Source organism: Bos indicus x Bos taurus, chromosome 10, assembly GCF_003369695.1.
Source record: "Bos indicus x Bos taurus breed Angus x Brahman F1 hybrid chromosome 10, Bos_hybrid_MaternalHap_v2.0, whole genome shotgun sequence".
Taxonomy (NCBI): domain Eukaryota; kingdom Metazoa; phylum Chordata; class Mammalia; order Artiodactyla; family Bovidae; genus Bos; species Bos indicus x Bos taurus.
The window spans coordinates 78,501,092-78,522,646 of NC_040085.1; the positions used below are offsets into that span (position 1 = coordinate 78,501,092).

The 21,555-nt window shown below is 55.1% G+C and overlaps 1 protein-coding gene across 4 annotated transcripts in view; it reads left to right on the plus strand.

The window, feature by feature from the left end:
- The first annotated feature begins 5,885 nt into the window (after positions 1-5,885).
- The window catches only part of PAPLN (papilin, proteoglycan like sulfated glycoprotein), a 37,755-nt gene continuing 22,085 nt past the window's right edge, over positions 5,886-21,555 (plus strand). The window contains exons 1-12 of one of the 4 annotated variants that reach the window (XM_027552351.1): positions 5,886-6,053; positions 8,870-8,940; positions 14,862-14,977; positions 15,887-15,947; positions 16,282-16,384; positions 18,294-18,424; positions 19,224-19,347; positions 19,792-19,872; positions 19,967-20,139; positions 20,247-20,370; positions 20,839-20,965; positions 21,331-21,396. In XM_027552351.1, the coding sequence (XP_027408152.1) occupies positions 8,881-8,940; positions 14,862-14,977; positions 15,887-15,947; positions 16,282-16,384; positions 18,294-18,424; positions 19,224-19,347; positions 19,792-19,872; positions 19,967-20,139; positions 20,247-20,370; positions 20,839-20,965; positions 21,331-21,396 (1,166 nt within the window). In that variant the 5' untranslated portion in view covers positions 5,886-6,053; positions 8,870-8,880. Of the gene's footprint in view, positions 6,054-6,973; positions 7,098-8,869; positions 8,941-14,861; positions 14,978-15,886; positions 15,948-16,281; positions 16,385-18,293; positions 18,425-19,223; positions 19,348-19,791; positions 19,873-19,966; positions 20,140-20,246; positions 20,371-20,838; positions 20,966-21,330; positions 21,397-21,555 lie in introns of those variants that run through there. The other 3 variants (XM_027552353.1, XM_027552350.1, XM_027552352.1) reach the window with 3 other exon arrangements.

The window sequence follows — 21,555 nt, forward strand, 5'->3', positions numbered from 1 at the left end:
CATCCGCTTAAAAGACCCAGTATTTATAAATAGGTGGTCGGGGTTGAATCCAAACAGGATTCCTCCCCCAGGGCACATTTGTGACATCTTGAGAAATGTATGGGTTTGTCCTCAGTCAGTGTGTCACCACATTGAATGCAGGAGGAGTAAAGCACAGTGTGGTTCTTGATACTTCTTATCCCTCATTCAACACACACAAAAAGCCCCAGAGAAACGTACTTGCCCCATAAAACCAATGTCCATGGAGCATTTACTATTGACGTGCCCAGACCCTCCGCAGGGCCCATGACAAGCATTGTCTCGGGCCTCCTCATCTCACCGGTGAGTAGGGCTATCCGCATTTCACAGGTGAGAGAATGGAAACTTCGAGAAGATGAATAACGGTCACAAACACACACGGCCAGAAAGTGGGAGAGGCTGCCCCTGCCCTGGCAGTTCTGGTGCCAAGGCCTGTGCTGCTTACCTCCAGAACGAGGGCACTGTAAATTGGAGCACCGCTCTGCGCCTCTGGTTTCTCTCCTGTAAAATGCAGGCAAGTTTTCTCAAATTTTCTAACTAAAGTTGCTCAAGCAACAGAGGATCTTGAGGGACCTGCAGGTCTAGGGCACAGCCCAGAGTGGCAGCCACAGGCAGCAATGTCTCCAGAGTTTTAAGAAAATCAAAGTTTTAGTTTTATTTCCCGATGCATTTTGTTGTTTTATTCTGGTAAAACACCCATGACATAAAATTTACCATCTTAATTTTTTTTTTTTGGCCGAGCTGCAAAAATCCTATTTGGCTTATAGGATCTCAGTTCCCTAACCAGAGATTGAACCCGGCCCACAGCAATGAAAGCCCAGAATCCTAACCACTAGGCCACTAGGGAACTCCTTTCATCTTTTCTTAAAAAATATTTGTTTGTTTGGCTGTGCTGGGGGTTAGTTGCAGCAGTCGAACTCTTCGTTGCAGTATGTGGGATCTAGTTTTCTGCCCAGGAGTTGAACCCAAGCCCCCTGCAAGTCCCTTCAGTGGTATTTAAATTCAAAATTTATACTCAAAATGTTGTGCAACCATCACCACCATCCATCTCCAGGACTCTTCATCTTGCTAAACTGAAACTGTATCTGTTAGGCACTAACTCCGTATTCCTCCCCCACTCCTGCCCCCAGCCCCTGGTGACCACGATTCCACTTCCTGTCTCCATGAGTTGCCTTCTCTGTGTGCGTGCTCAGTCGCTTCAGTTGTGTCTGACTCTCTGTAACCCCCAAGGACTGTAGCCCGCCAAGCTCCTCTGTCCATTGGCTTCTCCAGGCAAGAATACTGGAATGGGTTGCCATGCCCGTCTCCAGGGAAATCTTCCCGACCCAGGGATGGAACCCGTGTGTCTTAAGTCTCCTGCTTTGGCAGGCTGCTGCTTTGCCACTAGCGCCACCTGGGAAGTTGCCTTCTCTGCAGCTGCTGCTGCTAAGTCGCTTCAGTCGTGTGCAGACTCTGTGCAACCCCATAGACTGCAGCCCATCAGGCTCCCCCGTCCCTGGGATTCTCCAGGCAAGAACACTGGAGTGGGTTGCCATTTCCTTCTCCAATGCATGAAAGTGAAAAGGGAAAGTGAAGTCGCTCAGTCGTGTCCGACTCTTAGCGACCCCATGGACTGCAGCCCACCAGGCTCCTCCGTCCATGGGATTTTCCAGGCAAGAGTGCTGGAGTGGGGTGCCATTGCCTTCTCTGTGCCTTCTCTAGGTAACTCATAGAAGTGGAATCACATGATGTTTATCTTTTTGTTTCTGGCTTATTTCACTTAGCATCATATTCTCAAGCTTAATCCACGTGTATGTCTGTGTGCCTATTTTAATACATAAGTAACCACACTACCCCTTATCTTTAAATAGCATTATACTCTGAAAGAGGAGTCCAGGGTAACGGGTCTGAAATGTACTGGTTAGAGAAGCACAGCAAGAAGATAAAAGTTATTACTTTCCCTTCGATAAGTTGAGTGTTGGAAAGGCTGTTTCTGAATTGCAGGGCGCTGCTTCTCTGACTTTGGCACAAGGCACGGACATCACTCAGTTTCTGGGTGAGAATCATCCAAATACAGCAGCTGAAGCAGCAGAGGAGGTGAGAAGTGCCCTGGGAGAGAAGTGGAGAGTGACCAAGGGGAGAGGATTTCAGGAGTCTTAGCTGCTGGCCTCTGGGGGTCCCAATTCAGGACCCCTCCCTGGCAGCCCACAGGGACAGCAGGCACAGAGCAGGGAAGGCCCAGCCCACATCGGGACCACACCCAGAGAATGATACCCCTCGCCCTCTCTCTGCAACGACTAAGGCACCGAGGCCACCCTGCTCAGCCACGAGACACCAGCTGTGCTCCAGAGGCCGGGCCACCTATAAGAGGCTGGAGGGACCCTCCAGGCCTGTGTCCTGGGGCCTGGCCCCACACCGAAGCCCACATTGGCTTTTTAGGGGCCGGGGCCAGAGCCCCTCCCCCTCAGGAAGCAGATGGTGGGCGAGGGGGTCTCCTCACACCAGCTCCCTGCACTTCTCCAGAAGTTCAGGCAAGTGGCTTCTCTGGAGGTGACTGTAGCCCAGATTCTTGCAGTGTGTGTGTGTCCATGTGGAAGGAAGAGGATGAGGTCTTGAGAACAGAGCAGCTGTGTGGGAGCCAATCAGAAAAAATTTTCTGGAAAACTTCTCTTCCTCCTTTTTGTTGCTCTCGGGGCTCTTCCACCCCGGGCAGTGTCCTGCCCACACCCCAGAGTCTTCACAAGGCCTCAACCTCCCCCTGGGTCCATGTCCCAGGACCTGGATTCAGGCTCCAGGGCACGGAAGGACGTCCCAGGAATTCAGCTCTTTGTCTCTGGATGGCCCTTGGGTTAGTGGAAGGGTCGGGGAACCAGTAATTCTGTCCCTGCTCTGAGGGTACAACTCCCTTCCAAGGCCAGGCTGTGTATGACAGCCCCTGTCAGCCACAGTAAGCGTTGTCCGTCTCACATCTCACTCCCACGGACCAGGGTGGGGTGGGCTTGGGGGGTGGAGTGGGTGCAGACTGGCACTTGAGGGTTTGAACATTCTCCTTCCCACCCCCCAACTTTGAATGACTCGAGCAAGGGAAATGGATACATGTGTTGGAGGGTGGGGAGAAGTCGAGACAGAAAAATCCTCCAATGTGAAGTGTTCTTTTCTCCTTTTGGATTCCGGGTGGGCCTGTAGCATAGGTTGTGCTGTGTTTCGTTTTGGCTGTGATGGGTCTTCATTGCTGAGTGTGGGCTTTCTCTAGTCGTAGTGAGTAGGGCTACTCTAGTTGCAGCGCACAGGCTTCTCATTGTGGTGGCTTTTCTCATTGTGGCTTGCGGGCTCTAGAGGGCTCAGGCTTCAGGAGTTGTGGCGCACAGGCTTAGTCGCCCTGTGGCATCTGGGATCTTCCTGGACCAGGGATCAAACCCATGTTTCTTGCATTGGTAGTCAGATTTTTAACCACTGGACCACCAGGGAAGTCTGGTTGTGACTTTTATAGTGGAAATATTTGAATATTCAAGTTGTAAGATTTGTTTTATTGTAAGGTAACACACAAGGGTAGAAGACAGTGCCCTACTAGAAGGTAGGGCTTCCCTTGTGGCTCAGCTGGTAAAGAATCCTCCCACAATGCGGGAGACCTGGGTTTGATCCCTGGGTTGGGAGAAGGGAAAGGCTACCCACTCCAGTATTCTGGCCTGGAGAATTCCATGGACTCTATAGTCCATGGGGTCCCAAAGAGTTGGACACGCTCACTTTCACTGGAAGGTGAACTCCCCAAGGGCTGGACAGTCTGTGTGTTGGCGCCCGTGGCTTGGGAGAGTTGACACTGCAACCCTATGTTTAGCGACACTGCCTCAGTAGCTTGAAAACAGCCATGGGGTGTTCACACCATGGAAACAGATCAAGGCTACAAAGCAGTGCTTTTTGTCCTCCAGGGAGCTGGTGGTTAAATGTTTATCAACACTAGATGTTCATTCTCCCCAGCTTCCAGCAGAGTAGGCACTCAGGCATTCAAGGAATGAGTAAATTAATAAACCACCACCCAAAAGAGCAGAAAGGAGAGAAGCATTGTTCTAAGTCCAGGTTAACCGAGCGCTGGTGCCACATTTGTTCTCTGGGCTAACCCAGCGCCTGAACTCCCATCTGGGGGACCTGCCAAGTCTTGTTTTCCAGGTTCTGGAAGTCGGGGTGCTGGCATGCTCCTGTTGGGGCTAGAGTCTGCAAGGACCATTCGGGGCTCTTTCTGGGGGCAACGAGGGTCTGTGTTGCCTAAAAGTGGCGGTGGCAGCAGTCAAGTGTCCAGTGGGATGTCCTAACCATGATCTGTGACCACTTCTGTGATTCCAACCCATTTCTGTGCTGATTCTCCAGCTTCTTGTCAAGTCTATGAGCTCCCAGTGTCTTTCCTCTGAAGAACTTTTTTCAGTTAGCCAAGTCCTTTTCTGTGGTTTGTAATCAAGAGCCCTGTGTGTCAGGTCAGGTGAGATGCACAAGACATCTACTGGGAGAAATGCAGCAAAGATAAACAGAAAGGGACGGGGCAAAGAGAGCCTTCAGAGAGTGGTGTAGACCTGAGGTATGGCAGCAGGAGGTGGTCAGTCAACCGTGGTTCCTGCACCACTCTCTGAATGAGCACTACGGAGCCCTGGTGCAGGGTCCAAAGATGAAAAACACAGACCCCTGCCCTTGCAAAGTTCACAGCTTAGAGGGATGAGGAGAGACAGATATGTCACTGCAGTTGTTCACAGTGCTAAGGCCAACCCTGCATCATGGGAGTGCAGGTGGGTGGAAGGAAGGCTTCCTGGAGGAGGTGCATGCCAGGAGCTCTTGGGGTTTTGCCATCTCCCTCCTCTCCTGCTTGCGATCCCAACCCAGCCTCACAGAGAGGTCTGGCCATTCATTTCTGGGTTGTGTCCCTGGATCTGCAATCTACAAGGATGACCAAGATGTAGGGAATCCAGGATAGAGGTGGAGGGAGCAGGGGCAGAAGGAACCCCCTCTTACTGAGCACCTGCTGCTGCTGCTAAGTCACTTCAGTCGTGTCCAACTCTGTGCGACCCCATAAACAGCAGCCCATCAGGCTCCCCCATCCCTGGGATTCTCCAGGCAAGAACACTGGAGTGGGTTGCCATTTCCTTCTCCAATGCATGAAAGTGAAAAGTGAAAGTGAAGTCGCTCAGTCGTGTCCGACTCTTAGCGACCCCATGGACTGCAGCCTACCAGGCTCCTCCATCCATGGGATTTTCCAGGCAAGAGTACTGGAGTGGGGTGCCATTGCCTTCTCCGTACTGAGTACCTAGTAGCAGCTTTATAGAAGCCAGTTACTTCCCTTCTCTGCCACCCTCCACGTGAGGCTCAAGTGAGCAATTGAGACTTAAGGAGGTGACATGACTTGCCTGAGTTCACCCACAGTGAGAGGCAGACCTCCTTCTGCCACCCCAGGCTGCAACCCAGGGGATGACACAGGATCGGGGGGGGGTGGGGGTGGTTACTAGGGGAGAGGCCTTACACTTTTTTTCTGGAATCTTCTTTCTAAACCACCACGTTTTTGTGCACACAGTTCTTTTTATTGAACGAGGACTGTGTGTGCTGGGCCCTGTGGTCACCAAGTCCCTCTGCGGTGGTAGAACATGAGGCTTAAAGGCAAGTACTTGCTCTAACCAGTAATAGCCAGAGCCCCGCTGGTGGGTCCAGGGACCTACCTCCCCAGCAAAGGGTCTCCTTTGCAGCTGAGGTGTGGGGTAAGAAACTTGGGCTTCTGAGAAGAAGGGATCAGAGAGGAAAACCAGAAACACATCAGGAAGGTGCTTTGACTGCCCACCCCCCACAGGAAGAGAAGCAGCTGCCTCTCACTTTACAGGGACCTTTGACCAAGCTCAGAAAATTCCTGGCTGAGGCAGGCAGGGAGTGGGGCTTTTTGAATAAGAGAAACGATTTTTCCTTTTCTAGAGAGGTTTGGGGGTAATCCCACTTCCTTCTCTCTGCCAAGCTTTGTGTAAGAATTCACACAAGTCCCCAGGGGGCCCCAGCTGCACAGCTGCTGCATCTCCTCTCTTCAGTGATAGGTAAGTAATGGGCCGAATTTAGCATGCTTATGTTTTACTAAGCATTTTGTCTGAGCATCCGTGATGGTCCAGGGAGATGAGTTGCCGGAGCTGCAGGTCTGAAGAGGGGGTAAGCTCCCCACTGGTGATTTTTCCCTGCTCCTCAGGAGGCCGGGGGGGAAATGACCAACAGCTGGGCTAGGAAAGGGGCTGCAGGCAGAAGAGGATGAGGGGAAAGGAGCCAACCTCGTGATCGCCTCACCTCCAGCGTGTCCCAGGATAAGGGCTAGTTTTCTGAGGATAGGTGATTTCCAGTTTCCGAGACAGAGATGGCGGACAAGACAGAGTGCCTTGGTTAAGAAAGACAACTAGGAAGGAAAATTAGCTCCTACCTTGATCCCAACTAGTGCTGTGAACACAGGTGACAGGGATGCATGCACGCTCTACCGTCAGGGACCTCAGAGATGACTTAGGAAGAGTCCGAGCCTGCAGGGCGTTAGAGAACTGCAGCAGACGGAGGTGGAGATTGCGGAAGCAGGGGGCCACCAGCTGCCTGAGGTGGTGTGGGGAAGCTTCTAGAGAGGATGATGTTAGGCGGATCTTGAGGGATGAGTAGGAGTTTGCCAGGTCAGGGGCAGTGGGAAATGGTGGCTGAGAGGTAGGAAGCAGCGGCTTGTGTGTGGAGAAACTGAGTCCTGCGGAAGCATAGAATTCAGGGGTAGAAGACAAGCAGGCAGCTGCACAGAGAGCTGTGTTGTTTAAGGTGGGTGCAGAGGAAGGATGGCACAGACCGGAAGACTTGGGTGTAGGGGAAATGGGACTGGTGCCAGCACCAAATATGAAGGGCAAACCAAGCCTTGGCACAGACCCAAAGGGGCGGAGACCCTGGGCATCGCAGGTCACCGGGGATGGACGACAGCAGAGCTGGATGAGGAGGAGATGGGCGGGGAGGAAGCCCAGCCTCCACCGGCGTTCCAGGCAACCGGGCCGACCTCCCAACTGGGCGGGGCGGGCACCGACGGAGCGGTCCCGCGGGCCCTTCGCGCCCGAGGCTCCTGGAGACAGGTAGGAGGCGGAGGAACAGGACCCGAGGGCCCGGGGCGGCTCACCTCTGGGCTGCAGCAGGAATTTGCCCGCCCCGGCTCCCTGGGAGAGCAGTGTCGGAGGAAGTGGGGGTCCTGGGAGGAGACCTGCCTCCCGCTCTTCGCTGGAGCGGAGCCGGGTCACCGCTCCGCGCCGAGGGCCCGAGGGCCGGGATGGGGGAGGTCGCAAGCGAAAAGGAAACCTCGGAGCCTCAGAGGGCAGAGGGCCGGGCTGAAACAGACGCAACCCCGGGCGGCCCACGCCAACCCTCCCGCCTCCTCTGCCCTTCCCTCCGTCGAAAGCCGTTCCGGAGCACAGGGTCTCGGAGACCGCGCGCTCCTCTTCCTTGGTGCTGCCTAGGCTGTGGCCCTGGAGCGCCCGAGCCGAGTGCTGGCCCGGGTCCTCACGTCGGAAGCCGCCTCTCTCCGCCTCGGGGGCTGCAGCGGGCCGGTTCCCCCGCGGGGCGGGCGCAGGGGACATCCTCGCGTGGGGACCGGGAAGGGCGCGCGGGGACCCTAGACATCCGGCGCTCCCAGTAGCAACTTTTCTCCTTGAGACTGTTTTTTCTCCTGTCCTCCCTGCTGTCTCTCCTTTAGCTGCGTTCGTCCCCGCCCCGCGAAGGACTTCTATTTCAGAGAAGCAGCATCTCCGTCGTTAGCCCTAGCACGAGGCTCCCCAGGCACCCGGGCTTCCCCTCGTGCGCGCGGCTTTTCCACGAGGGGTCGCAAGCCCAGGCCGGGCCGCCACCCCTCACCCCGCCAGCCCCGGGGACCCCTGGTTTGCAGTGAAAATGATGCCTATGTGAATCACTCTTAATACTAAATTAACGCAGCATAGATGTGCCAGTTTATATTTGGCTGAACTTGGCTTAGTACGCTCTGTTTTATTCTTGTAAACTGAAGTCATTTTATGCTTAGGAAAAATTAAAGAGAACCATGGTGGAGTTACAGATTTTAAAACTTAAGCATACAAGTCAGTACTTGCTTAATCTTTTCTCCTGAAAGGGGCACATTTTGTATGTCATTCTCCAGCAGGGTGGCATGTACACACTTGCACACATACTGCGCACACGCACCACACTGCACTCTCAGTGCATACTGCACTCGCACACGCCACACCACACAGGCATTTTGTACACACAAACAGGACACTGCACACATGCACACACTGCACTCACTTTACACACCCACACCCCCACGCACCGGCTTAGGGAGGCTGCTTGTGGAGCTTCTCCGGAGCAGAGAAATGCTCTAAATGTTTAAAGTAAGATACAATCAGCATTTTCAAAGTATTTACGTTTTTAAAGTACCTGCAGAGACTTTTAAAAAACGTCTTTATTTACGAGTTTTAAAACAAGTGATGTAATGGCTTTTAAAAAAGGATCTCTTGGTGAATGAAAACAGTGAGTCTGATGGCTTTGAATCTGAACTCTCGACTTTTAACCAATGTTTTTAATTGCTCTCCTTTCTTCCCTCTGAAACCCTGAAAGAAGTTACTCTTGAACTTTTAGAAGCCAGTTGTAGACGGGCCTGCCCTCCCTCACTGTATAGGAGCCTCCGCTGCGCCGCCTCCGCTCCGCGGCGTCCCCTCCAGTCCGTCTGCGGGTGTCCGGGTCACCTGTGGGCACCCTGCGGGGGAGGGATGGACCGCCACATCCGTGCTGGCCCGGGAGCCGGCGGGGAGCGCGGGGCTTAGATGGGTGGGGCGGCGCCTCGTCCCTGCCCCGCCCGCTCCAATCCCCGCCTCTCCCGCAGGCCAGGCCGAGATGCGGCTGCTGCTGCTGCTGCTGCCGCCCCTGCTGCTGCCCCCCGCGCCTGGGTCCTCGGTGAGTGCGACCCTTCCTCCCGCTCCCCCCCGACCCCCGCCCAGGGTCGCCGCGGGTCGGAGCCCCCGACGGCTGGAGCCAGTGGCTGCGGCGCCATCCCCAAGAGAAAGCCACTGTCTGGATGGTGGGGCGGGAAGAGGCGAACCCTCTCAGCCTTCAAAGACGGGTGGGACCTTGCAACCTCTGGTGCCCAGAACTTCCTGTCTGGCTTTGGGGCACAGTTCGCAGAATTGGCAATTTCCCAGCAGCCCCACCCCTCCTTCAGAAGGTTCTGGGCGCGCTGCTAATGCTGCGGAGGTCGGGAGGGATGGTCTATCACTGGAAGGAAGAGGGGTCCCTGCTGGCACCAGCCAAGGAGCAGGGCCAAATGGCCATCCTACCAGATGTCTGCCACCTGCCTATTGACCAAACTCTGCTGCCTCTCAATGGGGGCTATTCGGACCTAGAGGTTTGGGCTGCCAGGCCCATCCTCCACTGCCCCTGGGGTTAGCATCTAGAGCGGGGCTGTCCAATAGAACCGTCTGAGATGATGGAAATGCTCTGCATCTGTGCTGTCCAGTAAGATAGCCACTGGGTTCATGTGGTTACTGAGCACATGACATGTGGTCAGTACAACTGAGGAACTGAATCTTATTTGATTTTTAAAATTATTTTTAACTGGGCTGAGTCTTTGTTGTTGCTGCTGCTGCTGCTAAGTCGCTTCAGTCGTGTCCAACTCTGTGGGACCCCATAGACGGCAGCCCACCAGGCTCCGCCGTCCCTGGGATTCTCCAGGCAAGAACACTGGAGTGGGTTGCCATTTCCTTCTCCAATGCATGAAAGTGAAAAGTGAAAGTGAAGTTGCTCAGTCGTGTCTGACTCTTTGCGACCCCATGGACTGCAGCCTACCAGGCTCCTCCGTCCATGGGATTTTCCAGGCAAGAGTACTGGAGTGGGGTGCCATTGCCTTCTCCGAGGAACTGAATCTTATTTGATTTTTAAAATTATTTTTAACTGGGCTGAGTCTTTGTTGCTACGTGCATGCTACTCTCTACTTGCCATGCATGAGCTTCTCATTGCGGTGTCTTTCATTGCTGAGCACGGGCTCCAGGGCGCACAGGCTTCAGTAGCCGTGGCACTCGGGCTCAGCTGCGGCATGTGGAATCTTCCCAGATCAGGGATTGAGACGGTGTCCCCTGCATTGGGCAGGCAGATCCTTAACCACTGGACCACCAGGGAAGCCCTTATTTGATTTTAATGAACATGAATTTAAACAGCCTCATGTGGTTAGTGGCTACCATATTAGTGAAAATTCAGAGAGTGGATACAGGAAGGCAACTGGTGATCACAGTAACTGTTTCATTACCAGGGGCCTGAGGGACAAGGCTTCCTGGAGAACCTACCTGGGTTCCAAGGAGGTACAGGGAATCTTCTAGATCACAGGCCCCACCTTGGGGGAGGGGACTGTGTGCCGAGCGGGGCTTGTTCCTGGAGCTGCTCCTGCCCAGCAGGATGGAGGGCACAGATTCCATCCACCCTTGGAGAGGGCTCCACTGGGGAGGCTCACAGCCCTGCCTCCTGAGCCCCGCAGGAGGGCCCCTGAGAACGGACCCACACTGTTCACTGCTTTGGGAGAGGGGCAGGGTGATGCTGTCTCTGTGGAAATGTGAGTGAAACCTGAGAAGTCCTCCTCCAGCCAGCGGGAAGGCCGGGGTGGGAGTCAGCAGTGGGGAGCGGGTTTAGCATGGGCCTCAGTCAGAGCACAGAGTGGGCTAGAGCCCCCTTCCTCACGTCCTCTCCACCACCTTCCGGTGTCCCCAGCTCACCTCTGCTACCCCATGGCCCTTGCCTCCTCAGTGCTACACCCTGAGGGCCTCGCCACAGGCGGCACTGAGGTCGCAGCTCAGGTTGGGGGGGGGCGCGTGGTGACAGTCAGGACACTGAGATGAAACTCAGAGCCACCACCTAGCAGCTGTGTGTCGCTAAGCAGATCATCAGATCTTAGATCCCTTTAAATTGGAGAGTAATGACGCCCACACACAGGTTCCATGCAGGGAAATGAGGGATCTGAAGTAACCTGGGGCCTGTTAGGCGCTTTCTCCCTTAGAAACACCTGGGTACGTGGGGCTGGGACCTCCCCTTATCCACTCCACTGTCTGGACGAGGGTGTGGCCCAGGCTGGTTCTGCTGCTGCTGCTGCTAACTCGATTCAGTCGTGTCCGACTCTGTGCGACCCCAAAGACGACAGCCCATCAGGCTCAACCTTCCCTGGGATTCTCCAGGCAAGAACACTGGAGTGGGTTGCCATTTCCTTCTCCAGTGTATGAAAGTGAAAAGTGAAAGTGAAGTCGCTCAGTCTTTGACTTAGCGACCCCATGGACTGCAGCCTACCAGGCTCCTCCGTCCATGGGATTTTCCAGGCAAGAGTACTGGAGTGGGGTGCCATTGCCTTCTCCGGCAGGCTGGTTCTAGCTGAGTGCAATACCCTCCTCCATGGCCCAGGCAGGTTATAGCTGGGGGTGGGACTGCCCCATGGCCCAGGCTGGTTCTGGCTGGGTGCAATACCTACTCCCCCCTAGCCCAGCCTGGTCGTAACTGGGGCTGGGACCCCCCCCATAGCCCAGGCTGGTTGTAGCTGGGGGTGAGACCCACCCCCACTCCATAGCCCAGACTGGTTGTAACTGGGGGCAGGATTCCCCCTCCATGACCCAGGCTGATTCTAGCTGTGGCGGGACCCCCTCCCCACCATCCCCAACCTTTCACAGGATCATTCTCAGTGCTGACAGGGGTCAGCTTGAGCAGAATGAATAGTCGATTAAGGAGCAATAACGCATCACACCTCTCACTGCCCCCTGCCCCATGTTGGTCAGGGGAGGTTTCACAAGGGGTCTTCCAGTCTCCTTGCTTCTGCTCTGTTCCCACTCCCACCCCAGCACGTTGGGCAGGTGATCCCAGGGGAACAGTGCGACAGGAAAGGGGGCTTCCTGAGTTGCCCAGGTAGGGGTTGGAGGAGGAGCTGGTGGGGTGCGGAGGGCGGCAGGAGGCAGGTGAGGACAGGCCCAGGTGAGGGTGGACCAGCCCAGCTCATTCTGGCTTCACACCATCATGCCGCTTGTGGTTTGGGTAATTACAGAGAAACGAGATGCGTCTGTGCTGCTCCTGGCTGAACGTGCTGAATACTCCCCACTCCAGTATTCTTGCCTGGAGAATCCCATGGACAGGGGAGCCTGGTGGGCTACAGTCTATGGGATCGCACTGAGTCAGACAGGACTGAGCGACCAACACTTTCACTTTTCACAGTGATGAGTCTGGGGGAGGTGCTTATCATCCCTGGAAAGTCACCCTCTACCCCCAACACTCAATACCTTCCCCTTTAAAATAGGAACTGATCAAGTAAATTTCAGTTTAAATTTCATGGAACACTTGTATGTCCTGGTTTTTAGAAGCTCGGAGATCTGGCCCACTTAGAAATGAAGGGTAAATGATTTGAAGAGTGAAAGCTCAGACTTTGATCTAGTTGGCCCTTCCTTCTTGGTTTTGTATGCGGTTCAGCAAACCTGTGTGAGTTGTTCTGATTCAGGGTTCATGGTTTTGTTATAAACCAAGGATAACTAGATGTTTGCCACCGGGGCGCTAGAAGAGCGCTGGGCGTAATCTGCGCATGCGCAAACCTCCATCCTCACCCGAGATCCTGGGTGGTGGCAGGAGGCTCACTACGTGAGGAACAGTTTGCTTTTCCGCATGAGAACTTGAGTTCTTCTAGGGAAAATGGCAGGGATTTTTTCCTCTAGAGATTATTATGTTGTGACGCCCTAAGATAAAGTCCCCTTCAAACAAACAGGACATACTTCCAATCCACATTTTGCCTCCCAGCAAGAAAGCAAGTCTAACACCCGTCCATCTCCTCAAGCCTCATCCAGTGTCCCCCCTTGGTTCCCCAGGTGAGGTTGGTGGGAACCTGGTACAAGAGCAGAGGCCTGGAGTGAAGCCAAGCTGCTGTTGTGTCCACTTGTTCCTGTGGCTCCCTCTCTTTCTGCACCTCTTTTCCATGCACCAGGATGGTCAGGTTGTTCTGTGGAGTAAATGAGAGAATATGGGGGTAGCATGTGGACTTCTGAAGTCAGCTGCAGGGTACCAGATCCTTATGGTGGGAACCTGTATCCATTAGGATTATTTTCCTGTTAGAGTCCCAAATGACAGTCCTTCAACAAAAAAAGACCTGATTCCTCTCTCTCATAGACATGCATGGTCAGAAACCTAGGGATGTTCTGTCTCACCAAGCGCTCCAGGATTCTTGTACCTTTGCTTCAGTGTTCAAAACTTCTGTTCCTAAATTACCACAGAGTTTCAAAGGCTGCTCCAATTCCAGCCATCACATCTGATTTCCAACCAGCAGGAAGGCGTATAGGAGGACTAAGAAAAAGGACAAATGAACACGCAAGCTATCCCTTAAGGAGATTACAGGCACTCTGTTTTATTAGGCTTTACGGTGCTTTGCAGCTAGTGCATTTTTTTTTTTTAACAAACTGAAGGTTTGTAGTAATGCTGTGTTGAGAAAGTCCATCAATGTCATTTTTCCAATAGCATTTGCTCACTTTGTCACATTTTTGAAACTCTCAAAATATTTAAACTTTTAAATCATTATTATGTTTGTTATGGGGATGTTTGATTAATGATCTCTGATGTTACCACTGTGAAAAGATTACAACTTGCTGAAAGTTTGGGTGATGGCTATCATTTGTTTAGCAATAAAGTACTTTTTAATTGAGGTACATACATTATTTTTAATGCTATTGCACACTTAACAGATTCTAGTATAGTACAAAGAACTTTCACATGTACTGGGAAATCCCCAAAGCTGTGTGATCTGCTTTATCACAATATTTGCTCTATTTTGGTGGAACCAAGCCTACAATATCTCTGAAATATGCCTGTACTGGAGACTGCTAGGAAAGAAAATCTCGCTCAGTCGTGTCTGACTCTTTGTGACCCCATGGACTGTTTATGCAATGCATGGAATTCTCCAGGCCAGAATACTGGAGTGAGTAGCCTTTCCCTTCTCCAAGGGATCTTCCCAACCCAGGGATTGAACCCAGGTCTCCCGCATTGCGGGCAGATTCTTTACTAGCTGAGCCACAAGGAAGGCTGCCACCCAGCACCTTTCACGTACATCTCACTGACAAGAATTTAGTGACATAGCTGTGGCTGGCTGCGGGAAACCTGGGAAACGAACTTGGGTGGGAGGGCAGCCAGCTATCCAGCTAGGAGTCAAGGGTTCTCTTAGTGGGAGAAGGGGAGGATAGACACTGGGGGACTCCTGGGGGCCCCTGCCACAGCTTGGCAGGAAGGAATCACCACCCCATCCTAACACACACACATGCACACGATTAGATTAAGTTCTGACTAGGCCAGAGCTACAAAAACATGGCGCTTCAGGTGGACGGCATTCCCCGCACACGTGGAGCCCATCCTACCTGATGACACACCCTTCCTCCTGCGCTTTTATGTCTTCCTCCTGGGAGGGCATGCTTTGCTGCTCCGGGGGTTCCATTCAAGAGTATGCTTCTAGACATCCTGGTTCTCAGACCAAACTCTGCCCAGCCAGGGGATGTCATGGTCAGACACGATCAGGGAAGAGCTCTCTGCCCGCAGCTTGCCCGCTGTACTGGGCACGTAGGGGCTGCTGGTGGAGGCGGCATTGACGGATGGGGAGGCTGGGTTGGCTCCCAGCTCCTTATGGTGAAAGCTGGCTTATTCCACAAATGAGGATGTTGGGGTGCCTGGGGGAGCTGCAGTCCTGAAGGCTCAGCTCTAGGAGACACCGTCTCAGCCTCCTTGCAGGGGAGGGCGATGCTCCAAGGCTGGGGGTGTCAGGGCAGCCCTGAGCACTCCTGTGGGGGCTCCAAGCGCTGACTCCCACTGCTGAGCGTGTCCTCCTCCAGGCTCCCCAGGTGAGGCAGCAGAGTGACACCTGGGGCTCCTGGGGTAACTGGAGCCCCTGCAGCCGGACCTGTGGAGGGGGCGTCAGCTTCCGGGAGCGTCCCTGCTACACCCAGAGGTAGGAAGGCGGGGATGGGCCAGCTTGTTAAGAGAGAGCAGGCGCGGGGGAGCGGCTGGGTGTCCTGGGCCAGTGCCAGGGCCACAAGGGCAAAACCTACCACACGACAGATTTGTTCTGGGAGCAGCATCAGTGGAGAACTTGAAATTGAGTCATTTCTGCATACTGACACTCTGATTGCAACGACAGCCTTATTTCAGGGAGCTGGTGCCATTCCTGCTTCATCCACCCCTGAGTCCCTAGCTTCTCCAGCAGTGCCGGCAGGTGTAATGAATTCTTGTTGAATTAACGAATAATCCTCAAAAATTCCTAATGTGTGCGGTTTCTCTGCTGTCAGCCCCTTCTTCAAGTATAGATGTTTCTCACTCTAAGTGACTTATTAAGCTGCTGCTGCGTGCCCTGCACTCTGACGAGTACCATAGGGCGCAAAAGAAGGGGTGGTGATGCTCTGCCTATCGGGGGTTTAACGGTTCCTGAAAACTTTGCCTGAAGAGGCAGAGAGAAGATACTATTCTAAGTGTCTTACCCACATTTACTCCTCTTAAATGGCAGAATAACTTTACCAAGTGGGTATATATTGCATCTCCAAGGACAGAATTTGAGTCTTCTCTGGGAATATGCTTTAAGAGGTAGAGTGGCCCCTAGTTAGCCAAGCTCTAGGCTAGTTAGCCTTCTGGGTCGGGCTTCTCCCAGGTCTGAACACAGGGCTCACTATACCTGCCTAAGGGGATTTGGGAGCCCCCTCCTCTCCTGCCACCCCTCTGGCCCAGCAGTGCTCACCGGGTAGCTCCACCGCAGCTGGGGGTCGGCGGGGGGGGGGGTGGGGGGGAGCCCTGTGGGAGAGACCCAGGAGGGGGCGAGGTGCTGGGTCCTGGGGGTTTGGCTCTTAACAGTGCTCTCACCCTGCAGGAGAGATGGGGGCTCCAGCTGCGTGGGTCCCACCCGGAGCCACCGCTCTTGCCGCACGGAGGTAAGGTACAGCCCCTGGGGGTGGAGGACAGCTCCCCGGACCCCCTCCGTAGCTGACATACTGGCCTTGGGAAGCCCCCCACCCCCGCACGTGGGTGCATGGCAGTCACTTCCTCACCCCGCCGCCTGAAAGGATACCTTCGCCTCCTTACCCCAAGCCCCCTGGAGGGGGGCACACGGGAGCCCTGGGCGGGGCGGGTGGGGGGGCGACCCCGCCTCCCCGAAGCTGCAGCAGGGGTTGGGGGAACAGGGCCCGGCCTCCCCGGGCTCCAGCGGGACGGTGGACCCCAATGGTGGACCCACAAGCCCCCTCCCTTGCCCCCTCCTCTCCACAGAGCTGTCCCGATGGCTCCCGCGACTTCAGGGCGGAGCAGTGCGCGGAGTTTGACAGCCACGAGTTCCAGGGGCGGCGCTACAAGTGGCTGCCCTACTACGGGGGTAAGTGCGCCGTCCTTCGGGCGCCCCTGCTGCCCCACCCTGCGTTGTCCTACGCTGGGCCCCTTCTTTGGGGAATCTCTTTGCTACATTGACTTTGCGTTTCGCAATTCTCACTACCATATTATGGTGCTCAATCTTTCAGTCCTGTCCCATTCTTTGCGGCCCCATGGACTGCTCTGCCCATGGAACTTTTCGAGGCAAGAATACTGGAGTGGGCTGCTATTTCCTCCTATTCCAGGGAATCTTCCCGACCCAGGGATCCAAACGATCTCTCTTGCGTCTTCTGCATGGCAGGCGGATTCTTTACTGCCGAGCCACCTGGGAAGCCCTCACCATATTCTAGACGCGTTTTCAAATACATTTAAAAAAAACCTCCAGTACTCCCAGCAGGGCACAACGGTGGTGACCATTTTGAGGTTTTTCCATCCTTCCCCCTGGGTATTCAGTGTTTCAGGCCAAGCCTTGGCCGGTTCTGGGCAGTTTTGAGCCTTCTTTTGTTTGGCCTGCTCCCTGAAGCCTTCCTCACTGGCAGGAGTCTCCGGGTGGGCTGAGGGGGTGGGGGTGGGGTGGGGTTGAGACCTGTGCCCAAATTTGGGCAAACTGCAGGCTGGGCTGCCTGGGGGCTTGGTGTGGCAAGAGCTCATTTGCTCAGAATCTCTGGGGCTGGAGGCCATGCTCTGGGTAACTGAGGAGGGTGTAGGTCATTCATTTTTAGAGTGATACAGTTCAAGAAAAAACAAAAGTCACTAACATGGTGTAATTAAAACATTTTCGATGAGTCAGATATGCTGTAGGCTAATCCTTCCCAGTATGAGTTTTCACTGCTCACTGTAGATGACTCCTGGAAACTCTGGCACTCTGGATTCCAAATCAGTGAACATTTTATGTCTTGTGTGTGCTGTGGGCTGGGGGAGGGGTCTTGGCTAGAGGTGGAGCCCCAGTGGGGTAGTTTGCATTCATTGCTCCTCCTGGATCCTAAGGTGAGGGTATGTTGAAGATAATTTGCTAAGAACCGACTCATTGGAAAAAACTGATGCTGGGAAAGAGTGAGGGCAGGAGAAGGGGGCGACAGAGGACGAAATGTTGGATGGCATCACCAACTCAGTGGACATGAGTTTGGGCAAACTCCAGGAGATGGTGAAGGACTGGGAAGCCTGGAGTGTTGCAGTCCATGGCATCACAAGCCTGGAGTGTTGCAGTCTGTGGCATGGCAGAGTTGGACACAACTTAGCAACTGAACAACAGCAAAATATTACAGAAAAACTAGAGGAAAGTTTAAAAAGGGTTGCTGAGGGATGCCTTCTTTGTGGTGGAGGTGATTACAATCCTGTTAGCACTCCTGGATATTCAAACAGATAAATATAAAAACTGAAACAAGAAAATTAACCCACCTTTTTCATAGGATTGCTGCTAGCCTTTCTTTCTAGCTCCTTTCACATTACTTTCTCTCTCTGTTTATGTATTTGTGATTGTTACATGGTATCACTTTGCATTCTATTATAAACATCTCCCCGCATTACTGGTTGGTCTTCATAATCACAGTTCTTAATAGCACAGTCCACAGGTGTAATAATCTAGTTATAGTAATTAAAGAGTAGCTGACAGTCAGAATATTATAAATAGTAATGCTGAGATAGACCTCTTCAAGTGTCTAGCTTTTTCCTAATTCTAGGATTTTTCCTCGACTTAATTCCCAGAGATGTATCCACTTCATGGAGAAGATCCTTTCCCTCTGTGACGGTGGTGGGATTTTGAGCCACTGGGGATGTGATGGCGTGGGCTTCCTCTCCCTGTGTGTGTGTGCACACACGTGTGTGCCTGTTTCCGGCCCCTGCCCACACTTCGCTGTTGCTCGCACAGGCCTTCAACCTCACTTAGCATCTCAACTCGCCCCTCTTGCTTACCGCAGCCCCCAACAAATGTGAGCTGAACTGCATCCCCAAGGGGGAGAGCTTTTACTACAAGCACAAGGAGGCCGTTGTAGACGGGACACCCTGTGAACCTGGCAGACGGGACATCTGTGTGGATGGCAGCTGCAGGGTGAGTTGTCCCCGCCACCCCCACCAGCAGGTTTGGGGCTCATTACAGGATGTCCACCTGCCCCCCACCAGAGGCTCTCCTGACCATGATGCCTTCTCAAGACTAGCTTCTAAGGTGCCTTGCATCTCTGATGTCCTGTGGCCCTCTTACCTTTGCCCTTTGAAAACTCAACAATAAGAGGAAGCTTCTGGGTGGCAAGTTAGTAAAAGTAAAAGTGACTTAAGGGGGAAAAAAAGCCATTGAGGGAGGGGCTGGCTGGCTGCAGGGGCCTGGCTGATGCTCTGGAAAATCTCTCCTCGCTTGGCTTTCTTCTCCTCTGGGTCCGCTGAGGGTTGGCGAGTTCTTCTGGTGAGCTGTGAAGATGGCCCAGTGGCCCCAGGCTTCTGTTGTCATAGCCTGGCCGCTCCCTGGGGCAGGGGCGCTGTTCCCAGAAGTGCCAGCAACGCGGGGTTGCCTCTGGCTTGCCCTCACCTGGGGCTCCCCCGAACGCCTTGAGCAAAGCGCACAGCCTGCTGACCAGCCCGACACTACTGCCCGGAAGCCATGTCCACACGCTGTGGGAGAGAGGTGGCTTCCGAAGGAAAATGAGGTGCTGTTGCCGGAGAAGGGGACGCGGGCGCCGTGCAGGCAGGAGAGGTGGATGATCAGCTACCGGCCAGGTTCAAGGCTAACTCGGCGCCCCTGGCCAGCGAATGGTTACCGCACCTCCTGGGACTGGCCGGGCGGCCAGGGTTCCAGTCCGGGTGTGACCGTGACCCCCCCTGGGTCTCTCGCATCTCCTCTCACCTCCGCCTGGCAGGTCGTTGGCTGTGACCACCACCTGGACTCGTCGAAGGAGGAGGACAAGTGTCTGCGGTGCGGGGGTGACAGCACGACCTGCTACCCTGTCACGGGCGTCTTTGAGGCCAATGACCTCAGCAGAGGTGCGATCCTTGTGGGGTCTGCAGACAGTTCAGACCGGGATCTGTCGCATGCCCCTTCCTGGCATCTTGCTCGCTGGCACAACACCGAGATGGTGTGATCTGGTGCTCAGGTCGTGAAGACCTCAGGGTGGAGGCCAAACCCTTGCCCAGGAGCCTGTGGGCTCATGCTAGGATCGCCACCCACTTATCCAGTGATGCCTGGGCATGTCCTCCCCTTCCCCCCATCGTCCCCATCTGTCCCCTCCATTCCCCTCCCCTCCCATCAGTTTGGGTGCTGGACCCGTCCATCCTCTGTGCAGGCATTTCCTCCTTCAGAAACACTTTCCCAAGCCCCGGCCCTGCTGTGTCCCACTTGGCGACCCCACCTGTGGGGCCAGGCACTGGGCAGCCTCAGGGCCAACTCCTCCTTGTGGCTGGTGGTCCCAGAATGTCTCTGCCCTTCAGGCTACAACCAGATCCTCATCGTCCCCATGGGGGCCACCAGCATCCGCATCGAGGAAGCGGCAGCCAGCAGGAATTTCCTGGGTGAGGACAGTTTTGGGGTCCGAGGCGGGGCTGTCGCCGTGGCAGGGAGGTGGGTGCTGCCTTGGCAGCTGACTGGGGTGCTCCCCCGGCGCAGCGGTGAAGAGCATCCGTGGCGAATACTACCTCAATGGACACTGGACCATCGAGGGTGCCCGCGCCCTGCCCGTGGCCAGCACCCTCCTGCACTATGAGCGGGGAGCTGAAGGGGACCTGGCGCCCGAGCGGCTCCACGCCCGAGGCCCCACCTCGGAGCCCCTGGTCATTGAGGTGAGTGGGGGGTGAGCACTTGGCCCCCAAGAGGCTGGCAGGAGGGCTTCGGGGTGAGCAGGGGCGGCCCCCTGGCATCCAGCCTCAATGGGGACCCTCCTGCACAGCTCATCAGCCAGGAGCCCAACCCAGGCGTGCACTTCGAGTACCACCTGCCCTTGGGTGCCCCGCAGCCCGGCTTCAGCTGGAGCCACGGCTCGTGGGGCGACTGCAGCACTGAATGTGGTGGAGGTGAGGGCAGTGGCCTGGGTCGGGGGTGGCGCGTGGCTGTGTGCAGGGCTCAGCTCTCTTCTGCAGGCGCTCCAGCCATGGGAGGGAGGTGGACAAGTAGATGCAACATCTGCATGTCACGGGGGGCCCCCTTGGGGAAACCCAGGAGTGGGGGGACTCGACAAAGGGCCCCTACCTTAGCTAAGCGAACCAGAGGGCTTCCTGGAGGCAGTGGCATCTCCTAGGACATGGTATTCCTTTGGTGGTGGAGGGTGGGCCTGGAGCCAGTGACCAGGTGTCAGAGAGGGGCTTCTTCACCCACAGAGAAAGCTCTCTGAGCTCAGACGTGGTGATGGCCACCTACCCAGGGGGGTCACTGAGCCTCGAACAAGGTGACACTCAGGATGTGTCTAGAAGGGAGCCTGGCCCAGAGAATGCATTGGGTGAATGTGGACTGACCAGCTGCCTGCTGTGGCCGGGCCTCTGCAGGTCAGCAGACTCGCTGGGTGTTCTGCACCATGGATAACGAGGTCTACCCTGAGCACCTGTGCCAGCCCCAGTCGCGGCCAGCTGACCGCCGCCCCTGCAGCCTGCAGCCCTGCCCACACACCAAGCGGTGAGGCCCTGCCCGCCCCTCTGCCCAGGCAGGGCCCAAGCTCTTCGGTGGGAAGGGGGTGGAGGCCCTGAGCTGCTTTAGGTGTTGGGAAAAGCAGGAGGCTGGGGGGCTCCTGATAGCTGCAGCTGGGTGGGGAGGAGGCAGTGGGGGGCCTGAGTGTGAGACCCTGAGTGGTTCTGTCCACCCTTGTGAGCCCACACAGTGCCCAGAATGTCCAGGCTAATGGCGGGGGGGTGGACGGTGGTGTGGGTACCAGAGGCCCCATTGGTGTGAGCTGGCAGGAAATTGGCGGATGCCAAGGAGTGGACCAGGGCTTGGGCCCAGGGGCCTGAGGGCATTGGCGATGCCTTTGTTTGTGCACCAAGGACCTCTTACCTGCACCGGCCCAGAGCGTGGCACCTTGCTGGGGCCCAGCGTGTGTGCAGGAGCAGGTAATCCTCGGGCCGCTGGCTCCCTGCAGGGCTGTGCCGTCTTCCACCCGGTGGCCTTGGTGGCAGGCAGCTGGTCTCTTGGGATGGTGGTAGGCTTGGCTTTGCATATGCGATGGGGATGGTCCTATCGTCCAGGTCCTGGGGCCCAGGGCTGGGAGG